This window comes from Sinohyriopsis cumingii, chromosome 3 (genome assembly GCF_028554795.1).
Source record: "Sinohyriopsis cumingii isolate HCF-2022 chromosome 3, ASM2855479v2, whole genome shotgun sequence".
Lineage (NCBI taxonomy): Eukaryota > Metazoa > Mollusca > Bivalvia > Unionida > Unionidae > Sinohyriopsis > Sinohyriopsis cumingii.
The window spans coordinates 149,950,640-149,975,044 of NC_142963.1; the positions used below are offsets into that span (position 1 = coordinate 149,950,640).

The 24,405-nt window shown below is 33.0% G+C and overlaps 1 protein-coding gene across 16 annotated transcripts in view; it reads right to left on the bottom strand.

Moving 5' to 3' along the window:
- The window catches only part of LOC149804145 (uncharacterized), a 304,793-nt gene that overhangs the window by 44,217 nt on the left and 236,171 nt on the right, over positions 1-24,405 (bottom strand). For 14 of the 16 annotated variants that reach the window (XM_089954101.1, XM_089954099.1, XM_089954104.1 and 11 more), the window contains 8 exons: positions 23,166-23,345; positions 20,161-20,376; positions 15,810-15,929; positions 13,793-13,864; positions 8,680-8,778; positions 7,039-7,089; positions 3,708-3,781; positions 595-664 (listed from right to left, as the gene is read on the bottom strand). In XM_089954101.1, the coding sequence (XP_089810227.1) occupies positions 595-664; positions 3,708-3,781; positions 7,039-7,089; positions 8,680-8,778; positions 13,793-13,864; positions 15,810-15,929; positions 20,161-20,376; positions 23,166-23,345 (882 nt within the window). Of the gene's footprint in view, positions 1-594; positions 665-3,707; positions 3,782-7,038; positions 7,090-8,679; positions 8,779-12,891; positions 12,922-13,792; positions 13,865-15,809; positions 15,930-20,160; positions 20,377-23,165; positions 23,346-24,405 lie in introns of all 16 variants that reach the window. The other 2 variants (XM_089954102.1, XM_089954105.1) reach the window with 2 other exon arrangements.

Consider the following 24,405-nt stretch of genomic DNA (forward strand, 5'->3'; position numbering starts at 1 on the left):
ATTACTCTTCACAAACTGCATAGACTCAGATCTGCTGGTGCATTATACAATAGCTGGTCTGGGTATACGTGCTGTCTACTGTTGGATTTGACTTGTTAGGCATAAAAGGTAGCTTCAAGACCCTATCAATCATTTATATTTTTATATTTATCCCAATGTAGAGGAAAACCCATTTTCTCAGTGTTTTTCTATGTGCCATTTTACACTATATCAAACAGCACATTCCTGTTAAATATGGGTAACAAAACGCTTCGAGTAGCTTAGTAACTATAAAAATCCTCTTCAAAATTATTTTCTTTACAGAAAAAAACTTTCTTCACCTGCTGTTAATACACTTGTAGGAGCACAAATGATATAGCTGACCATAAGTGCTCTCTGCCAAATTAGGGATCAAACGGACTAAATAAACTGATATTTATGCAAGTCAGCTATCAAAAAGTACAACTGTTGTAAGTAAACAGTCTGGCTGGTTGTGTGATGTTTAACATTTGTATCATGTAATAAAATGTATGAGTCATAATGTCACTGGAAAGTGGTTATATATATATATATATATATATATATATGCATGTTTTTAGGGTGCAAAACTATTACCTTAAGCTTCTTTTTGGCCACCTTCAGATAGTTCTTCAGGTTTGTAACTTCCTTCTGAAGCTGACTGGTCCTAAAATATAAAGTATCGGTTATAAATCCATAATTGAAGCTGACTGGTCCTAAAATATAAAGTATTGGTTATAAATCCATAATTGAAGCTGACTGGTCTTGAAATATAAAGAATTGGTTATAAATACATCACTGCATTCTAAAATATTAGAGCAAGTAACACAATTGTGCATCCATAAGCAAATTTGTGCCTTTCTGTCTTGTACATGTGTACCAATCTAATTATATTAAAATAGCAAATTTGACACATTTTATAACATACCCATTTAATTTGACATGGATTATCTACAGTTTGATAAAGAATTCCGTATCACACAACCTAACTGAAACTATTTAGTTGTTTTCACTCACATTCACATGCTGAATTTCGAAGATGCATCAATCAGAACTTTTAAAATTCCCAAATTCTAAAAATCATCAAGAATGGGGCTACATGATAAATATAAAACCACATACATGTTTTCTTGCAGGTCAGAAGAAAGAACTCATTTGACATTATGTACAAATAGGTCTTGACAAGTCCAAAAGACATTTCAATCAAATTCCTTCCACTGACGAGAACAAAAGAAAAATTTATGTTTATATACTGACTTTTTACTGAACTGAATACTCTCTTTAAAACCTTTTACACTGATTTGTAATATATTTCACAGGAAATAAAAAAGGCATGATAACTATCAATATAATTATATTTGTGAAATTAAAAGGAATTATTAATGAAGTTGCTTGATAGGTTGATGCAATGTTATTACCATGTAAGATTTCCATACAGCTTTAGAGATGAAATATAGATGTAATTCCACCTCCAAAGATCAAACATAGAAATAACTTCTGAGATCTCATTATATTGTACATGTTCATTTATCATGTGCCAAAACAATGTACAATATCATCCAGATCTGCTGTTACATACTGAGCCAAGAGATCAATGTCTATGTTATTTGGTCATCATTATTCCAAATGAAGTGCTGATTGACAGGTATTAATATGGAACATCAGCACATGAAAGGCTATTCATCCAGATCTGCTCTCACATACTGAACCAGGAGATCAGTGTCTATGTTATTTGTCATAATCATTATTATAAATTAATGAACAGTCTTGATTGACATGTGTTAATAAGGAACATCAGCACATGAAAGGCTATTCATCCATATCAGCTGTCACATACTGAACCAGGAGATCAGTGTCTATGTTATTTGTCATAATCGTTATTATAAATTAATGAACAGTCTTAACTGACAGGTATTAATAGGGAACATCAGTACATGAAAGGCTATACATCATGATCTGCTGTCACATACTGCACTAGATCAATGTTTATGTTATTTAGTCTATTCATTATTCCAAATAATGTGCTGATTGACTAGTGTTAATAGGGAATAAGCACATGAAAGGCTACATGATCAGCTGTCTGATACTTAGGTTACTTGTTCCACATGTTATTCAAATTGAACAGTTCTGATTGACTGGTTTAATAAGGAACATCAGCACACAAAAGGTCATACAGCCAGATCTGCCATTACAAAATACAAAGGCAGATCTGGGTTTATGCTACTTGCAGTACTGTGTGTGTGTGTGTGTGTGTGTGTGTGTGTGTGTGTGTTTGTGTTATGCATGGAGGAAAAAGGGTATTAATTACAATATGCAACTTCCAATACACAGTATGTGTTGATGATACACAATTAATTCTATTCAAGCACGTTTACCTGTAAATTGTTGTGCTTGCTAAACTTATACCATATTACAATGAAATGTTCTATTTGCCAATGATATGAAAACACCCAGCAGGGATTTTGTAGAGGTCCTAAAGGACAAAAAAAGAAGCCCCAATCCTAATGCAATGTGCAGAATTTCAAATTTCAACAATTTAATCATCAAAAGCTTGTTCTTAATTGATCAAATTTTCCCCCAAATGATGGACTCTGCAATACCTACACCATTAGGTTTGCAAACAGGTGAGAAACTAAAACTAATAAATGCATCTAGCACTGCATGTGTTGATTCCCTTTACTTCCTTTAGTTACTGTGAGTGACTGATATAGAAAACAGTCTTACTGAGTTATTCCATTTACTGAACATAAAGTTTGATCATAAGTTAAATGTTTGTTAGAATTTTAAAATTTCTAACTGAATCAATAAAATTAAGATAGTTTACTTGTTATTATAGCGGAGTGTAACTTGGTGGAATTCACTACAGTCACACTGTTCCATAGTCACAGGGCTCCCTTCACTTCATTTGGGCCAATGCCAAGTTTCATGCATTCACAACTTTGCTTTTGACCCCCAATTTGTGTCAGTACTTAAACTATTATGCCCATATACTTCAAACCCACTTCCTACAGTGCATTAATGGAGTACTGGCAAATGTTTGTTATTTTAGCAATCCTCAGGATCAGACTTATTGAGTTTCAGTTATCAGTCCCTATATACCTCGTATCATCCCGTTGCACATACAGGTGTCGGACACTTTTCAGAACCCTACAAACTCCACCGAGTTTCTCTTCCTGAGGTATTCCTAAAGAAACAATTCAGGGGCCATTGCAGAGTTTCATGCATTTACAACTTTGCTTTTGACCCCCAATTTGTGTCAGTACTTAAATGTACTCAACTATTATGCCCATATACTTCATACCCATTTCCTACAGTGCATGTATGGAGTACTGGCTGATGTTTGTTATCATAGCAATCCTCAAGATCCGACTTGTTGAGTTTTGGTTATCAGTGTCCCTATATACCTCCTATCAGCACCTTGTAGCTCCACATACATGTGTCAGACACTCTTCACAACCCTACAAACTCCCTTAAGTCTCTCTTCCTGAGGAATTCCTATAGAAACAATTCAGATCTCAGCTGGTGCAGTGACAGTACTTGCCTCTATTATACCAAAGATTATTTATGTTTACAATATAGTTTATACTGAACCTACGTATTGTGTGTTATTTAAATCAGAGTATAACACAGATCTGAAACACAGATTTATTGGTATTCTAATCCAGCTTGGGTATTTAGATGCAATCCATGGTAGAAAGAACAGTCCTTACTTTTCTTGCTCTGCTTCAAGTCTGGCCTCTGCTATTTTCTTCTGATCTAAAGCTTTTCGTGTTTTCCTCTTTTCCTGCAAAAACAAACAATATCTCAAATAACAAAATAAAAAAAATAAATTCTAGTTAGAAATATAGTTCAACAAGATTAATTTATTAACAAACACTGTTTTATTTTTAAAAACACATCATATGCCACCAAGATAACTTGCTGATACATCAAAGGGCATACCATTATGATCCCATGACCTCAGTCACAAATTTGATCCAAGGAAAGGAATCTCACAGTAAAAATATATTATGTTGTTACATATATCAAAACTGAAGGCAAAAATAACTACAATAAAGTACCCTCGGTCCCACTCTGGGGCAATGGTGGAACAGAGATAGAGAAGTATGGAATTATATAATATTTCAACAATATGAAGAAAAAAATTGAGCTTGAGTTATTTAAATATTAGAAGGAAAAAAAAATGAACTAAAAGGTGTCCTACTTCATGACCCTATGGCCCCATCCAAGGATGTAAAACAAGACAGCAACATATAAGGAGAAAGCAGAAACCTGGGAATTGTTGTTACTTGGACAAAAAGTTATTTAAAACACAGGAGATGGAATCAAAACTTTAACCAAAAGGGCTAACATGCTGATCTGATGGCCCCACCCAGGAATTTGACCCAGGCATACTAGTAAATTCCACAGGGTCAGATATATTCCATATACGAAGTGATCTGGTAAAGAAGTTTATGCAAATATAAGTGATGAAAACACCTGAATCAAAAACTTTTCCCAAAGTGCATCCCCCAATATTAATCTTGATTCCAGCATCAGAATGAATGGACATGAGGGGTATTGAGAGATGGGGTCTATGTTATATTATATTCCAAACAAAAAGTGAATTTATAACCACTGAAAAAAACTTTGAAGGTGACCATTTAAACCCTTAAAAACATCTTCCAGACCTGAAATCCCATTTTCTATGGCCTTATAAAATTCTTCTGTCTAGTTTCTCACTATTGCATTAAAAAGAAGACCCTCAAAAGAGTTGTCAAAGGTTTTGTCTACCCCAAAAATGTATATATGAAAGTGACCTATCAATACAACATGGACCTCTTTGACTCAGATATCATAGCACTGGGAATTTGCAACAGCTGATGAACAAACACTGATACTGTGGAAAGTTAAGAAACTGGAAACAAGAAACACAAAACATAGTCAGTATTATCATCAGATGTCATCAAATGAGAAAGAAAAAATGTTGACTGCTGTTGGGAAGAATTCCGAAAGTGAGATGTGGTTCAATGCAAGAAAGCAATCTTGGATTTGGGGTGGGTGGGGGTATTTTCTAAATATGACTTTATATATATTACATTATATAAGTCACAAAGATAAAATAAATATATTAAATATCTATATTTGGCAAAATAAATTATAGTGTTTAATTTTACACTAAGCTGTGAATTACTGGATTTTCTGAAAGAAATAATCTAGATAATACACTGGAGTGAAATATATTTTCAAGCTGCCCATCAACAGACACCATTAACATTATGACCAAGAAATCTGAAGTTATTCTTAGATGCTTACATAGTCGAGCAGTAAGTATGACTGCAAAACATAAATGGTATGCCACTGACATCAGAACCAGTAAGACATTGTCTACTTCAACTTGTTATATATATATATTTATATCTGAGCATAACATAAATGTAATATATTTGACCTCATGGGTTGTCACTCAAGAAAATACGTTTTTCACCCACTTGATGAAATATATCTGTTAATATTCACTCATCTCAAGCATAAAGTGAATAACTCAAAAATAATCTACTGTACTTGTATCGTAAATGCCCAACAAATGTTGTCCCTTCTTTTGCAACATAACTGTCGCCACTTCTACTTGATACTTATTTCTCCCTGAATCATTAAATCAATCAAGCAAAGTTTAAAATGAAGATATGTTTTCAATCATGTTTTGTGCATTCCATAAATGAGGACAATTTTGAAAACACTTTCATATTTCCCCACAATGACTGCTTGAATTTTGTATCTAAATCTTCTTTATTAGTCTTCCCAGCTTGGACATATTATGATTAGTATTTCCATTTTTTCTCACAATCTTCCATTCAAAATTAAAAGCAAAAAAAAAATGTTGCCCATTCTTCATGTTTCTTTTAAATCACAAATTGTGGTCTTAAACTGCACAAAATAATGCTCAGTTTATTTGACGTGTTCATTACACCTGACCCAAATGATGTCACACGTAACAGCAGACTGATCCAACATCAGGGAAGGTAAATGCAGTTGGTAATTTTAGACAATCTAACTTTGCCATGATTTTAGAAGTAAATTTCTGGAATTGAATGAAAAGTAAATTTTTAAAGAGATTTGTATTTTTAAATGTGCAACAAAAATCAGGAAAAACTCACTTTATCAACATTTTCTTTCATATTTACAATAGAAGCAGCTTACCCATGTGAAAATTACAATATCTATGAAAAACCACAGAAAATATCTTAAATTAAAATTTATGGTTAATTGGTTATGATTAACCAATCATCATCAATCTTTAAATTTGCAAAGTTCTCAACAATATTTAACCTATGCACAGACTAAAATTGATTTTGCCCCTCAAGATTCAAGTACAGCTTGAAACTGTACAGCACACATGAAAAAAAATTGATATGGACACAAAAAGATGAATTAAATATGTATACAAAAGATTAATTAAAATCCACTTAATGCATTATAGAAGTCAAAATTAATAAACATGAAGAGAAAAAACTTGTATGATACTAGCATTGCACACTGAACAATATACGAATGACCTTTTATTTTCTGTATGAGAAAGAAAGAAAGAAAGAATGAAAGAAAGAAAGAAAGAAAGAACGAAAGAAAGAAAGAAAGAAAACCAAAAGTTGTGTCACTCAGTGCTTTATAGGCCTATGTTCAATGTTCAAATTTCTTCTCAAAAACTGTTTACTGAAATCACCTACAAGATTATTTCAGACCTAATATTCTGAAACAGTTCACTGAAATCACCTACAAGATCTTTTCTGACCTAATATTCTAAAACAGTTCATTGGAATCACCTACAAAATCTTTTTAGACCAAATATTCTGCTTGCAAAATCAAAATGAAAATAGTGAAGCAATAGCAAAAACCTTCAAACCACAAAAATATCTTTTTTTTTTAATCTTAAAAACTCTAGACTTAACACATATTTTTTTGAAATTTTTTTAAAGGCATGTACTAAAACTCTTCACTTCTAAAAAAAATCCATCACTGTTTCCAATAGAAGTCAAAACCTTGGAGGAATTTTATTTTACTTACCTCTTCGGCTTGATTAAGTGTCTCTTGTTTCTCTTTCTCCAGTTGAGACATCTATAATTTAAAGAAATATACAAATATACAGTGTGATGAATCAGGTAGGACTAAAAGACAAAACAATTCAGAGAGTCACCAAACAGCTTGATGTTTCAGATGAAGTAGAAATTAACACTTTGCCCTTGTCAGATTACAAAAAATGTTCATTTGGCTACTAGTCCATTGGGCTATAGATTCAGAACTTTTGCTTGCCCTGCATCTAGTTTACTGGTCCACATGGCTATAAATTCTGAACTTTTGCTTGCCCTGCATCCAGTTTACTGGTCCATAGGGCTACAGATTCTGATATTTTGCATGCCTTTCATAAAGTTTACACATCCTACACTGTACAAATTACTCAAATCTGCTTAAAATGTCACTCATCCAGTTGGACAAGTATCGTAAAAGAGTGACCTGCCTTTCTTCCATTACCACTTTCAAATACAAACAGATTAACGGAATTTTCAACCAATGCTTAGTCCTATTTATTACAGGCAGTAATTACTGCTTCACAGTGTCTAATCTAAAAGTTAACTAAAAAATCCAATGTATCCAGCTGACTTGTGTCAGCTCCTCTTTTTCCCAAAACGTCGGCCATTATAATTAAGGTCTTATATTAGTCATTTATTTTTAAGGCTATTTCTATATACGATGGAATCAAAGAGTTGAGTGCAATGCTTTAATCTAAGTTTCCCCTAGCTATGTATTTGCATCCATCTCTGCTGCAGAATAGGTCTGAAAAAAGAAATACTTGACTGTGCGGAGCTTTGTTAGAAGTGTGAAGTCTGTATATATTGGGAAATGAAACAATGCAAATTTATGCTTTATGTGAAATGATATCTTATTTTCATCAATTCATCCCCTTTCTGTAATACACATAAAAAAATATATAAATCATATGGCAAAAAACAGTCCATTCAACTACACTTGATCCAACTAGGGATCGCATGCATCATGGACTGATTATGATAGGTCCAAAAAACTGACAATGAAATTGCATTTTGGAGTTCAAACCAATTAGTTGACACAGCTAAAACAAAATTAAACTTCCGTTAGACATCATCATGTAAATTGTTGTAAATTCAATGCTTCCCTTTGTGTTTAATGACACACTTGTTTGCCTGTTTTATAACTGCCTTTCGACAAAGTCTCAGTGAGAGTTGAGAGTGATTAGGCTAATTAGAAACTAGTTTTGTACCGTCTGTTGTCAGTTATTTGCTTATATACATATAAAAACATAAATATATCAATGTGCCAGTCCATGTATTGAAATAAATTTGTAAATTCAACAGGATGTTATATTATTTTAAACATTATATATATATATATATATATATATATATATATATATATATATATATATATATATATATATATTCTTGATGTGACTTTTAGTAAAAAATATTTCTTTACATACATAATATTTCCTCTTAAAATCTTAATTTTTCTATTCTTCTTCTCTCTGCCCCTTCTTAGATTGTTTTCTAAATGGATGAAATTAATACAAACTTCACACTTCATCAGGATATAATTATTTTAGTTGGAGGAGATGGAAGAGATGGATAAAGACAGGAAGAAGCGGTAGGTCCATCACCAATATAAGCTTACCCTTAGCCCGAGTTTAGAACGAGAAATAACCTCTCTTTCCCATAATTCCTTGGATTCTGCAGCTTGGTGTTGAACTGTACTTCGAGTCAGTTTTTCATCCTAGTAAATCAAGCAAGTTGAGAGAGCAGATGTGAGTAAAGAAAGAAGAACAGATGGTAAAGTTCCTTGTTCAAGGTCAACAGCACCCCACCCCCCATTTCACATGCAGAGCTTTTACCTCTTCCAGGAATGAAACAATATGACTGGATGAAGTATTTCTGTATCACATCTAATGTCAAGTTCCCAGCCATTAATTATGTTGGTGGATAAACAATCATGCTTTGCAGATGATAATGGGGACTGGGAGATGACTGAGTCAGCTGTCACTTTGCACATTTCACTCATTTCATTTACACCATGCATCAAAAAATCAAACTGAAAAGGTTTCTCAGCCAATTCTGTGTACAAATAAGCTGCACTTCTCTGATCATAGTTGATAGATCGAGGAATAATAGCCAATGAATGTTCCACAATCTTCTTAAAGATTGCATCTGAATTCAGGCACATAACAAAATTTAAATTTATTTTTTCACTTTCTGGATGCATGAATATGAATGAAAATGTGTCAGAGAGCACATCAGTCTCCAAGAATAAGACAGACAAGCAGTCTGAAAAATAAAAGTCAGGGATATAAAACAATAAATGAAATGTTGAAATAAAACAACATATATATCCCAAGAAATGCTGCAACTCCTGTAAAATACCACAGATAAAGAAGGAACAATACATCCACAGCATCCTCACATATCATCAAGCAACTTCAAATAAAATAAACAAAAACCAGGTGGCAATGCAAAGTGAAACTGGAGCAATTCTGCCTTAGAGAAAGCAGCAAGCATCCTAAGAACTTCATCAGGCTGATATAAATTAGTTACATTGTTATGTATATTTAATTTATATTTAATTTAATTTAATTGTTTGTTTGTTAGTTTTAATTTTTTATATATTCCATTACATGTTATTGTAATGTAATTTTATTTACTGGATTTGACATTGTCCAGAAATTTAATTCAGTAGTAAACAACTAATAATAATAGAAACTTTGTATCTAATGCTGACCTAGTGCATGACCCAGATTCAGAACCAGTAAGAGTTGTGGTAAACAATTTTTTTTATTTTATATTTTATTCTTTCTCAGAGTAAGATTCATAAAGTGAAATCAAGGCCATACTTGGAGTACGCGACAAATAACGTGTATCAATTAGGTTTTTCCAGAGGATTGACCCACATCCGGGCATCTATTTTGCATTGTAGCTAGATTTATTATTGATGTTTTGAGAAAGATTAGCCATTAGTGCCTTAACACTTAAGAAGTTAATGTGTTTTATGTTGTGACCAGTTCTGGACTAATTATTTTGTTTTCTTCAATTTATTTGGATTACAACTTTGTTTTACCTGGAAATACTAGTGCTATAAATTAATTCTTAAACAAGGACAGTTATTAAAATTTACACAGAATTCAAACACTGGAATATTATTTTCTGTGATTCAACAAAGAACTGTTGACACATCAGTACAATGCTGACCACAGCATATGTCATCACCTTCCATTTTGGATTTCATCAGGATTCAAACTCAGTTTCATTAGGACTTATTATTACTTGGACTTCTATTTTTTTAATTCTTGGATTCATAAAATCATGAGTTCTTTTTCTCATTTTGGCCTTGTTCTTTTAGGGAATTAAATTATTTGTTAAATTTTACAAAGCTTGTTGTCTTCACTTTTTCTTGTTATGTTTTGTAAGAGCCTAAACATGTAACAACATTTGTTTATCATTTCACAATGACTACATGATTAGGATGTCAGAAACTTACAGAGACAAGTTTCATCTTACTGGCAAAAAGATACTGAAAATTGAATTTGTGCTTGTAACACTATAAATGTGTCACCTGTCGCAAACCAAAAGCCCAAAATGTTCCCAAAATTTTGATAATTTAAATAACGCTTTAGTGTCTTTCAAATGTTTATATTCAGGTCATCTACATATCCATACAACCAAATTAGTAGATAAAATTTAATTTGTCTACCTCAAGTTTCTTTCTTTAAGCCAACTATGTGTAACTTCATCCACGGCATGAGCTGGATAACCAAATTTTTAAAGCCACACCCTCAGATGTAAATAATGATAAAACCAAGTCACCGGCTGGATCAAGCCACCTGGCCAGAGGTTGCAATGCCTGGTTAAAGCAATCTAACAAGGACTGTAACAAAATTATCTAACTGTTAAAAAGTTTTAAAATGTGTTTAAAAAATTGAAACATTGCTGTATTGGCCAGGAAGTAAAATCAGGGCATCTAATTATGGGCATCTAATTATGAACACTAAAAAGTGAACAAAAATTAAATTGTTTATATTGAGTAATTTGTCTGGACAGACATTACCAGCTCTAGATAACATCCCAAACCAATGCCACCCTCCAAGCACTAGAAGCATACTAAATAAATTGTGGCTTTCTTCTTCTTTTTTTTAATACAAAAATAATCAGCACTTACAAGTCTAAGGAACATTAATGGTAACTGGCTATTTCTCATCTTCTATGTTTCATATAACATGGTAAAATCTAGATTATGTTTGATGACATGCTGTCTTTCAGTAAGGGGCAGACTTGTTCCTTTTTAAAGCAAAGTACTGATTCAAAAAGCAATAAACTTAGTTATACTATATGTTAGCAGCTATAAGTTGTAAAAACTACAGAAAACAAGCCACAAACTTCAGCCAAACTCCATAGATAAAGTTACAGGTTATAGGCATATATATCATGCTACAAATATACTAGAAGAATTCGACAAGTACACACTATTTTCTTCATTTTGAAAATTTAAAGAAAAGAAGACAAATCAACATTTTTATTTGCTTATTTATCTTTTGGCTTGCATATTTTTGAAGAATAATGTGATGACCATGTATTTTAACAACACAAGAAACACATTTTGACCAAACGCTAAAGGTAATCGGTTTTCTCCGAAAGGGCAAAATAGGCGATGATTACAGGTCAATTCCTTTTAAAGTGTTTCTTTGAATCATATGTTCTGATCATACTGTCAGTTATCCAATTTCTGGGACAATAAAAACTAATTATTTATGTCTGGGTAATTGGGGAGCAAATGAAAGTTATCATTTTTCCCATATATCTTGTCTGAAAAATTAACATCTATATTGCATCATGATGCACCTGGCACATTCAATGCCATTTGGAAGTGGGCTTCATAAACTAGGTTGCATTTTATTCTTGCTTGCAAAAAAAAACTCACTTGCAAATAAGAAACCCTTATATGATAATTTTTGGTGTTCATTTTTCTTTTTGTTCATGTAATATACTGCTGTTTGAGATACTGCATTCATAAAGGTCTTGTCGTGTTGGATGCAGGTTTCTATTCCAAATGGGTTATCTTTTTCAGTAAGAGTGATGTCCCCTTTCTCAGGAATGCACTTAAGAGTCTAAGCAATGGCAATGATAACCAAAACTGATGGCCCTCAGTCATTAAAACGTATACGGGAAAGGAAAATTAGTTTGATTCTTAATGTAGTATGAATTGAAAGTAAAATTACAATATTAGTTCAGAACTAGAAACTGTTTCGATAGGGTGACAGAGTGGTAAGAATATAGTGATCCCTCAGAGAAATAAAAGTAACAGCCAGTACAAAGACAAAAAGAAGGCAATGAAAGCCAGAAAAACTCAGGTTTTATCTAGGGCAATCAGAGACGATTCAAGGTCTGATGGTCATTTTTTCAATTAGGTTTTTAGTATTGGTAAAACATATGCAAGTTTACTATCCAATTTAATCTTAATCCGCATATTCGTCTCTGAAAACGTTATGCACTATTGAAAATGATCACAAAGTTTGAAAATGATTTGTGAAAATTGGAAGGATGTCTATTTTCATTTAGGGCAGGTCAGTGCTGACCAAAACGTTACAGATATGTCCCGAAATGTGTCAATAACAGTGTGTGCTCGTGAACTGGCTCTAACAGTGATAAAATATAAACTTCTGTGTTGAATAACTTCTAGTATAAGGTTTAGGTTAGATAAATCATGCCATTGCTAAAAAAAAAAACAGTAACATATTGACAGCAAACTACAAAATTCCCACTACGTATGGAGTATGATGTGGCAATATGCCCACATTACATCGAGTATAAATCATACCAAGATGCTGGCATGTGCACTTACAGTGACTGTGACCCCGACAGCATGCTCAGACTGAAAATGTACACATGGCATGCTTTATAAATGCTCTGTGATCATATGCTGTGATACCAAAACAAACAAAATTATTTCATCATGCTTTTTTATTTCATGGGGAAAAAAAGATTTGATACTACTCTTTGTTAATAGTGATTAAATAAAAAATAATAATAGTTTAACTGAAAAAATAAATAACCATGCTCTTAGTGAATAAAATAAAGGAACACGATATACAGTGATTTCAAACTAAACTGCATCCTCCATTTTGTTCCTTGGAAATATGATTTCAACTGAGACAGTTTAGATTAAATCATGAATCTCTGCACAGCGTACACGTTTTAACAAAAGTTTCATGGAAACACAAAATCCACAGTAGCTGAAAAAAGAAATTTAATTTTAGAACCATGTGCATTTTAAATCTATGTAATAATACAATTTCCTCTCCAAATACTGCATTTCTTTTTAAAAAATTGAAATGCCTTTCCCCACCAAAAAAAAATATGAAGAAAATTACTAATAAAAAGAAACATGATGTATGCTGCATATCAAAAGCTGGTTACTATAATATTTTTTTACTGAGAATGTTATTTGTAATCAGATGGACAAAATAGTAAGAAATGACCAGGTATTTAAATGGGTCAAAATTTCCAAGGTTAGTGAAATTAACAGGAAACACAAACTATAAAGGTAACAATTTATTCAATGTATGAAATTTTCTCACTAAATTTGTTAATCAGCAATCCATAATGATCCTTTCCTAAAAAGATGATTAACCATTTGAAAATAAGTCACTAATTCTGCTTTCATTATACAAAAAATGTAGATGTAGCTCTCAACAATTTTTCTTTCAAGTCAACAAGATGAGTAATTAAAAAAGTAATCATACCCCTAATTTTTCCTCCAGGTGAGCATTGGTGGACTTGAGATTGGAACACAAGGCCTCTAGGCTGCTGCGTACCTGTACAAATAGAGACAAAATTTTCCTTCAGGATATACAGGGAACCGTTTCAAGAAGGAGGTCTACTGATAACGACTTGGAAGAAAACTGACTACAACCAAACTTGGACATCGTTAAATCAAGTATCAGCTTACAAACAATTATTGTCAGGCATTATATTTTTCCACAGTACATAAAATATTAATTATTTAGTTTTAACTTCAACTCAAATCAAAAGCTCCAAATCTGATGCATTAGTCATGGCAGATCTAGATCAATGAAATTTAGATACCAGAGAAGAAAAAACATTTGTGAAAATTCTGTAGTTTCTATATTAATTCATATTATATGAGAAATGAAGTTTAAAATACAAACCTTTTATGACACTGAGTTTGAGTACGAATTTAAATTGTAAAAGTTTAAGTTTCACATGTATTGACACTTTAGTCAAAGTGAAACTGACATCATGGAACTCTCAGGACTTCGTTAACTTTATTTCCCTTTGATGTCTACCAAATATAAATAATTTACATCTACTCTTGAGGGTAGAATCTGTATATGGTAATATGCATCAATAAACTAAAAATTACCAGCAACCATCATATACATGAATTAAGAGAATTCATACCATGTGATTTAAAGGACAAGTGACTAGGTAACTGCCAGTCATATGTTATAAGAATTAATGACCATGCCTTTTGGAATGTGTAAAACAGGCTAATTAAACTTAAATCAGGGTGCATTCACTTGTATGGGTTAACTGAGAAATTGTTCTTACGGTAATCAAGTACTATTGAGACATGCATGAAACATCTGTAACTTATCCCAATAACATAGATCATATTGATGAAATATACCTTTATGAAAAATGGATTGTGCAAATGGCAGAAGCAAATACAATTACATTCATATGGTGAAATTCTTAAAAATCGAATTAATTTGTGTGAACTTAATGCATCCAAAAATGAATTTGTTATTGCATAAATACATAAATATTATCTAATGCTCTGCCCTAGTTTCTCAGTTATTTTAAAATAATACATTTCAATGAAGCATCAGTTTTATGAAAAAGTTCATAAATTTATTAAAATATATACGAGATCTCTGATGAACAAATTTACTGGGATAACTGAACATTTAAATTTAGGACCAAAAAGGTATAATCGAAGTTTCAATTCATTAGCATTATGCTATGGAAGGCAATTTTCACCACAAGCAAGATTTGACCAGGAAAACCACAACTTAAAAATCCCTCTTGATAGCTCAAAATCCCATGCTCTTAGTCAGAATATACATACGTCATGTCAACTGATTTGTCTCAGGTCAATGTTCGATGTACCAAATGTCAACATAAACAACATACTGCGAACTGGAATAGGTACATATATACATGATTTATTGTAAGGTGATCTGTCTCTCTTTTGCCAAATGTCAACATAAACAACATACTGCGAACCAGAATAGGTACATGTATACATGATTTATTGTAAGGAGATCTGTCTCTCTTTTGCCAAATGTCAACATAAACAACATACTGCGAACCAGAATAGGTACATGCATACATGATTTGTTGTAAGGTGATCTGTCTCTCTTTTGCCAAATGTCAACAGAAACAACATACTGCGAACCAGAATAGGTACACGTATATATGATTTATTGTAAGGTGATCTGTCTCTCATGTCCAATGTCAAAATAAACAACATACTCTTATCTATTTTTGCAGGTGTCAATATTTAGTTTTGCAAACATAGGCATTTTTGATGGAACTCAGATTTGTGAATTTGGAAAGGCAGTCCTATTTTTCCCTATGGAAGGTTTTTAATAGTTACTGGGTTTTTAAATTTGTGGACTGAAACTTGAAATCCATAAAAAGCATGAGTCAACTGTGAACATGGATATACAGTACTTCGGTTCAGAGAATATTAAATCATTAGCAAGCATCTTTCTGACTCGTTCTTGTACTCACCTTTTGTGAGTCCTGTAAATCTCGCTGTAACATCTCTGACCTCTGTTTCTCATGTTTCAGTTCTGCCTCCAGCTTCACGCTCTCCACCTGCAGTTTCTGATATGCTTCCTCCAACTCGCTCTGATAAATAATACAGTTATTGACAGTGATGATGAAAACAATGATTACTATTGTAATTACAACCGTATGTGTATATCAGCATTTAGTGGCATGTCAGCACAATAAAGGCTAAACAGTGCTAATTAAAAGCAAAGTTCTAAATGAACAACTGCACAAAAAATGAAAAACCAAATAATGGTCAGTTTGAAGTACTATAAGCTAAATGATAAGAGGCATATATGTTAAAATCTATCAAATATATCAAAAATAATAAATAAAAATGTTATAAAGACCTGAAGACCTAAAACTATTGGGTGAATGTTTTTTGATATAAACTTCATTCTCTGAAAATGTTCAAGCTTTTATAGGGTAGTATAATTATTGTAAAGTTCCCTAAATGACTTCACATTAAAAAAAAACATGTCTCACAAGGAGTCAGTTGAAACATTCATCATAAATGTGTTCCACTGTCTTTGGACACTTGCAGGTGTATTCACCTTTCATACTGCATGCATGTGTCAGGTATTTGATATATTTCATCACAGTATCATTTCATCTCTGTGATTTCTTGTATATAAAGGAAGTCACTCTCCAATGATGAGTTTGATGTTACAAAGCTTGTCTGTTGACTTTCATTCCACACATTTTGCCATGTATAAAGAACATGCTGATTTATACATCTCAAGTCAATATAAGAACTCCTCATTCAAAAATGGTGACTGCATGGAAGATCGTAATGCCTTATCTGCCCTTTAATTATAACTAAATCCAAATTAATGTGCTGTGTACAGCACAGAATACTATTTCCTGATGTTATGAGCAAATCTGAATTTTAAATGTTAAATGGGTTGTTGGATTTAATGTTTTCAGATTGGAAAGGGAATCTATAATCTTGATGAAATCTGTTGGGTATTTTGAGAGGTTACAATCTAGTTCAAAGATTTTAGCAATGCTGTAACTTCTGCATTAAAAATGGATGATTTATCTGTTTACTGGCTTGAGATGGTTCCATAATGTGTTCCAATGGCAGCTTCAACATTATCTCCATCTTTCAAACTATTAGTATACATGGACATAAATGTTAAAAGTCTGACTAGACAGTCAACCGTGCTTCTCTCCCACCTGACAAAAGTGTTGTTGTTGTTGTAGGGTTTAATGCCATTTTTCAGCACAAGATAGGCTATACAAGGCAGCTAGTATTAATGTTGGAGGAAGAACCTGGGAAATCCCTGGAAAGAACCACAGACCCACGAGAAGCTACCGGCAAGCTTTCTCACATACCCACATTGGCTGAGCCCGAGACTTGAACCCATGCAGACAGAGGTGAGATGGTAGTGAACAGTAACTTTAGACCAATCGGCCACTCGGGGCCCCAACAAAAATGTGTTCTACTCAAGATACTAGATGAACCTGTCATTTATTCACTATTCCATGGTTTTTCAAATACAGTTTTTTTTTAATATGACATTGGTTGAAAAGACCAGTATGGTCCTTTCCAGGTTTATGTGGTCATATCACTGTTGTTTCTTGTCAAGATGGTGGGAAGACGGTGCCAATTTTATTGAAAATGCTTTGTAGCATATTAGGAGCTGTAAAAATTAGTTTTTACATTTCTGAAGTTGATAACAATATCATTCAGTCTTGCTTAAGTGTCACGACTTTATCAAAACAACGTTGTAGTTCTCTGACCTTGAAATATTTATTGTAATCTTTCCATACTTATTTAACAGGGACAAGAGAGTTCAACCTAGAGACACTGGCTCTCCGTGTTTTCCTCTTGGAATATGTAATGGCATGATGAGCTTTAACTTTGTATATGTGGTATTTATTCAGATTTTCGGTTGTTGGATACATATTTAAATTTTTTAAAGGACATTTTTCATTCCCTGATACCAAATTAGCATGCATCATCAAACCATAGTTTGTTGGTAAGTTCAGGAATTGCCAAAGCATTTTGTATTGTATCCCTAGAAAAATCCTGAAGTTATTTTTATTTCCTGGGATCCACTACATCCCTTAAAATGTCAAATTTTGACTGCAGCAGAGGGAAACATTTCCCTATTTTCTTTGTTCAACTTCCATCTATGCCCATGTACTTGAGGTTTGGAAGTGTGATGGTTTCATTTATTTTGTAGTTATAAATTTTGATGGATATTTAAGTTCATGGATTTGCCTCTGTCAAGGTTCACATATTTATAGGTATAACATTTTCTAGATTAACCTCTACAGACACCCAAAATAAAGAATACAACAACAAAAAATTATGCCAACAATAAATGCTTGACACATGAATCCTTTAAAACAATACTAATGCCAGTGGTATTACAAATCAGACTTTATACCATGTCTTTATCCAGATGCTCAACTCTAAGGCAAGCAGTTATTATAGCACATGATCAATGCATGATCTTTTACTTAAATCAGGAAGTTGCATCATCAGCACATTCTGACAATCATGCTTTTTAAAATCATATAAATTCAGATTATAAGTTATTCCTCGTGATAAAACGTTTGAAAGATCAGACCTAACTAGATGTGGCTTTGATACAATTGGACCAGTGTCATTCTGCAATTTCAAAATTATTTACATGGCAATAGCTTGCAGTACCACGAGACAGAACTTGCACGATCTCTACTTTGTAGTTTCATCCAAAAATCAGTGACATCAGCTTTGTCCAGGGCTGTAATTAGTGTGTATATGCAAAGTAATGAATTGGCATAATTGTTTCAAGCAACAGTTTCTGTAATTTAATGTCACTGTTGTTCCTTTGGATTAAAAATATGGGGATAAAATGGGATGTGTTATTGTGAGAATTTAAAATGTAACTTGAGAGTTTTGCATCTATAAGGATAAATACAAATGCTTGCATTGATTGATCAATGTAGGTTATTCAGTCTGATTACAACTTTGAATCAGGATAAATACAAATGTTTGTACTGATCAATGTCGATTATTCAATCTGAAGGATTACAACTTTTGCATAACGATAGATACAAATGCTTGCAATGATCTAATATGTAGATTACTCAGTCTGATGAATTACAACTGTGGGTAAATCTTAAATGACAGAATTGCAGAGAATAAAGTGCATATATTTTCAAGCAGAGCAGTTTCACTTGAATAAAAGATATAAGTAAATAAGCATTAAAATTTAATTTTCCAAGTTCATTTCATTATCTCTTCTTTAATATTTCCAAGTACTAGAACTTAAATACTATAAACTCTTCCTAGCTTTTTTCTCTCTCTCCATACTGATCTTGAATATCAAAGGCTATGAATGGAACTAACAACAACTGGCTACTTTATACATACATATATGCAAAGAAAATAATAAAATAAATTTTTAAAAATTTAAAATAAAACAAACACATAAAAAATATAATAACTGATGACAGTAATGACATTGAATTATCAAATAGCTGAGCTCTGTTATGAATTAGCAAGAAAATGTGGCAGGGAGGTCTGCATCACATGTGTTTCGTTTGTGAGGGGGCTGGTGGTGGTGGCATTTTGTGGTTCAGTGCAAATATGAAACCACGAAAATTGATACTCTACGAAGAAACAACAGTATCACTTTGAAAACATATTAGAAGCTGGTTGTTACGATAATAAATAATGGATAATATAAGTCAGCATACAAGAAATGCCTTTGGTTAAATGAATGTACTGACCAAACTCTGATTCTATAATTATACTGAATCATTTGGAAAATTCTCATTGCTGAAAATGTGCAAAACCATGTGTGGTTTACTTTGGTGTAAGAGGTACAACAAATGGAAAAAACTTTAGTCTGAATAATGTAGAAGTCTGAATGAATCCAAATAAATCCAGTTTGATTGATGTGGAAGTCAGAATGAATCCAAATAAATCCAGTTTGATTAATGTGGAAGTCAGAATGAATCCAGATAAATCCAGTTTGATTGATGTGGAAGTCAGAATGAATCCAGATAAATGCAGTCTGTAGCCTTCAGTCACCACATAAGGAATAAGTTTGTAATGCTTTTATTAACCTTTAGATATCTTGAAATCTGGATGAATCCAGGTTACTCCAATATTATTTTACATGAACATCAGGTAGGTTTCCAGTGCTGTATTAAATAATTTAGACCAATCCTGAAATTCTGATAAATCCAGATCCAAGCCCTGTGTAGTTTAATTCATGTAAGGTTTCCCGTGCAGGAAGAAACAACACTTACATCAATCCTGAAATCTGGATGAATCCAGATAAATCAATAACCCTGTATTCTTTACCTTGTTTGAGGAGTAGGCTTGCATGGTAGCTGATGTATTGGCCAGCTGTTGGCTGCTGAGGATGTTGTTTTGCTCTGCCTTCTCAAGCCGCTCAACAAGACTTGCAACCTGTGCCTGACATTCCATTGCACGGTCCTGGGCAGACTGGTAACGCTGCTGCATTTTCTCCATGTCCATCTTCAGATGTTGTCGCTCATGTTCCAAACTCTCCTTAGCCTGTGCATTAAACAGATAATATTTAATACTGCAAATATCTAATGATAACCTGCTTAAAACATGAATGTTATATTTAACATCATTCAACAATGTTAACTTCGCAGCCAAAGCCAGGCTTTATCATTTTTAAGATCACAGGAAGAATAGTTCTTTAACTAATTATTATCATCATAAAAAATATTAGTATTTTCATTATTAATTTTGTTAAGGCCAAATAATTGTTATTTTTTTAGAAAAGTTTGAAATGCTGCTAAAGAACTCAACTCGCAACCTTGAAACATGCCTTAATATTCACATCAAAGATTCACAAATCCACCTGCCTGACTCATCCAACAAGTTAAAATTTGGCTTGGTCAAGCACGTTTGGAAGGACAGTCAAACAAACTGTAATAGGTGAAAAAGGATCATATTCCATTTCTAATGCTTTATGTTCTGTAAATTGTATTCCCTGCAATCTCACCACAGTACATATATCAGCACCATCGTTTAGTATTTATAAGTACTACATTCTTCTGTTACATAACTGACCACCATTTCTTTTATCTATCATGTGGCATATCCATCTGGTAGTAAATTTCAAGGTAAGTCTCACATCGTCTTGCACAGACATGATAATAATAATATTTACCATTTAAAGCAAGTCTTGACAAACAAGGAATAATTATTTATGTTTTAACTTATCAGTGACTTTTTAGTCATAATAACTGTCAGTATCTGGGATTCGTCAACTGTCAGGTCCTAACTTGGCCGTTGTGAGCTTGCAGAGCATAAGCGATCAGCTTGTCAGAGATCTTACTGATGCAGATTGCCAATTTTAAGGTAGGTAGGTTATCTGGAATAAAATAACTTATGGGTTTCTTTGACGTGTTTCTGGAAATTAAAGGTACTGCAAGTCTGAGACCAGAAGAGCTAATAAAATCATAACCATTACATTTGAATGTTAAGAAAAACACATAAGACTAAAGTTGAGTCATTCACAACGTTATTGGACTCCTGGATGGCCAAGTGGTCTAAAGCACTCACCTTTACTGATCACCGCCACCTCACCTGTCTGTGTGGGTTTGAGTCTTGGACTCAACCAATGTAGGTATGTCAGAAAGCTTGCCAGAAGATTCCCATGGGTTGGTGGTTTTTACCATGGTTTTCCTGGATTCTTCCTCCACCAGTAAATCTGGCTGCCTTGTATAGCCTATCAGGTGCTGAAAAATGGTGTTAAACCCACAACAACAGCAACTACAACACATTATTTATACAATACAGTCAGCCAACAGCAATGAAGCTGTGGGTGTTCATATCATGTGCAATGGAGGTGGAAAATGGCATCAAGATAAATTCAAAATAAACAAGGTTTTAATGACTGATACCAAATAATGGGGAGAAAACCTAATAAATGAGATGTCGAGTTTTAAACTGAATAATATATGTACTGTATCCTTTAATGTATGTATTGTATCCTATAATGTACTGTATCTTATAATGTACTGTATCCTATAATGGTGTACTGTATATGTATTGTATTCTATAATGTATGTACTGTATCCTATAATGTATGTATTGTATCCTATAATGTATGTACTGTATCCTATAATGTACTGTATCCTATAATGTATGTATTGTATCCTATAATGTAAGTACTGTATCTTATAATGTATGTCCTGTATCCTATAATGGTGTACTGTATAATATAATGTATGTACTGTATCCTATAATGTATGTACTGTATCCTATAATGTACTGTATCCTATAATGTATGTACTGTATCCTATAATGTATGTACTGTATCCTATAATGTATGTACTGATCTTATAATGCATGCACTGTATCCTATAATGTATGTACTGTATCCTATAATGTATGTACTGTATCCTATAATGGTGTACTGTATAATATAATGTATGTACTGTATCCTATAATGTATGTACTGTATCCTATAATGTATGTACTGTATCCTATAATGGTGTACTGTATAATATAATGTATGTACTGTATCCTATAATGTATGTACTGTATCCTATAATGTACTGTATAATATAATGTATGTACTGTATCCTATAATGTATGTACTGTATCCTATAATGTATGTCCTGTATCCTATAATGGTGTACTGTATAATATAATGTATGTACTGTATCCTATAATGTATGTACTGTATCCTATAATGTACTGTATCCTATAATGTATGTACTGTATCATATAATGTATGTACTGTATCCTATAATGTATGTACTGTATCTTATAATGCATGCACTGTATCCTATAATGTATGTACTGTATCCTACTATGAAATGCATCTGTTGACGACAATTTGCCATAGAATGAATGCATCCAGGCTCTATGTTGAATCATACATTCTTTGTTGTGTCAATGAAACATATGATGATGTACTATAAAAGATTTATTCAACCATTTACAGATTACTGCAATCCTGTCAGGCGAAACATGTGCCTTATTCTTCAATAAATCAACAACGAAATTAGTCTCAGAGGTATATAGAAATTAGAGTAACACCCATTTGAAAACAAAGTAGAATAAAATCTGCAAAGAAGGTAACAGTGACTAATTTTTATTAGTTACATGATTTGTTAATGTTACAAACATAAAATTTTTATTTTTATTTTATTCCACTGTTGTGTTTCTTTTTGGTGGGTTCACTTTCCATTTTAAAGAGCTAAATCACAAATACAAAAAACTGCTTGTCATATAAAGTGAATTGGAAAAGTAAATATAGAAATCTACACTAATACGGAAGATTCATAGAATTTAATAATGGCAAAAAAACTGCTGCATACCTTGCTTGCCATCTCCAAGGAGGCTTCAGCCAAGGAGAGTTTCCGGATCATGTCATGGTTTTCCTGATTCAACTTCCAGAGGTCCTGCTCCAAGGTGCTACGCCGATTCTCAGAGTTCCTCAGATCTTCTCTAAGTCGGCTAATCGTGTCATTCAGACTAAAAGTCTTCTCATCCATTGCCTGAAAGTGACATCAATATTAAACAAAAATTCATGTACATGATTGATTCAAGAGTCCAAAGTGGACATAGTAGTTCTGAGTGAGTGACATTCTCAAAAAGATTCTAACGATTCACCTACTTCTGTAAGGTGGGCTGGTAGAAAGGTTTGGAAATTCTGTAACACGGTCAACTTAACTCCTTAAGCTCCAATTCCAGGCCTGCAGATTATAAAACTGAGGTTGATTTTGAAATTGAATTTTGAGCAACAGCCAATAAAAAAGGTGATTCAAAAGTAGTGTCCTTTGTGATCGGTTGACATAAAATTTGCAGCTCAAACTTGGTTTTAAAATCTGTATGACTCCAGATGTAATTTTAGGCACTGCAGATATTAGTAGCACAAGATTTATGTGTTGCTAAACATGTAAGATACCAATGGAGGAATGAAGACTAAAAATTCCAAGTCCAAAATATTAAAAAACTTAAAATTTCTATAACTGCATGAAAATTGTATAGGTCATCTATATAAGAATACAAATATGCATGCTTTATTTCATTTACTATCTTAGGTGCTTGTTATTTGTGTCCAGAAAGATTAAAATATTTATACAATATTAAACAAGAGCCCCTTGAAGACAATGATGCTCTACTGGCTGAAAATAATTTCCAGGAATTCAAGTTAAGACCATTTCTTCCTTGTAACGCAGAATATTGAAGCCATTTTTTGACATTTATGGACAGTCACATAACAAGATTTTCAAATCAGCTGCTGTGGTGGACATACCGGTAGTAGATATCAACTTAGCACTATAAGAGTGGGTATCAACACTAGAGTGGATATCAACCTGACACCATAGTGGATATCAACTTGGCACCATTATAGTGGATATCAACTTGGCATTAGTGTTGATATCAACTTGGCACTATAGTGGATATCAACTTGGCACCATTTTCATCTAGGATCAACTAGACATCATAAGAAGTACTCTGATGCAAACAAACATGTCACATGACTTTCCATTCAGAATGAGTAGCATTAACAAAATTCTCAAAATGGCCACAGCAGTGACGATATTGGACACC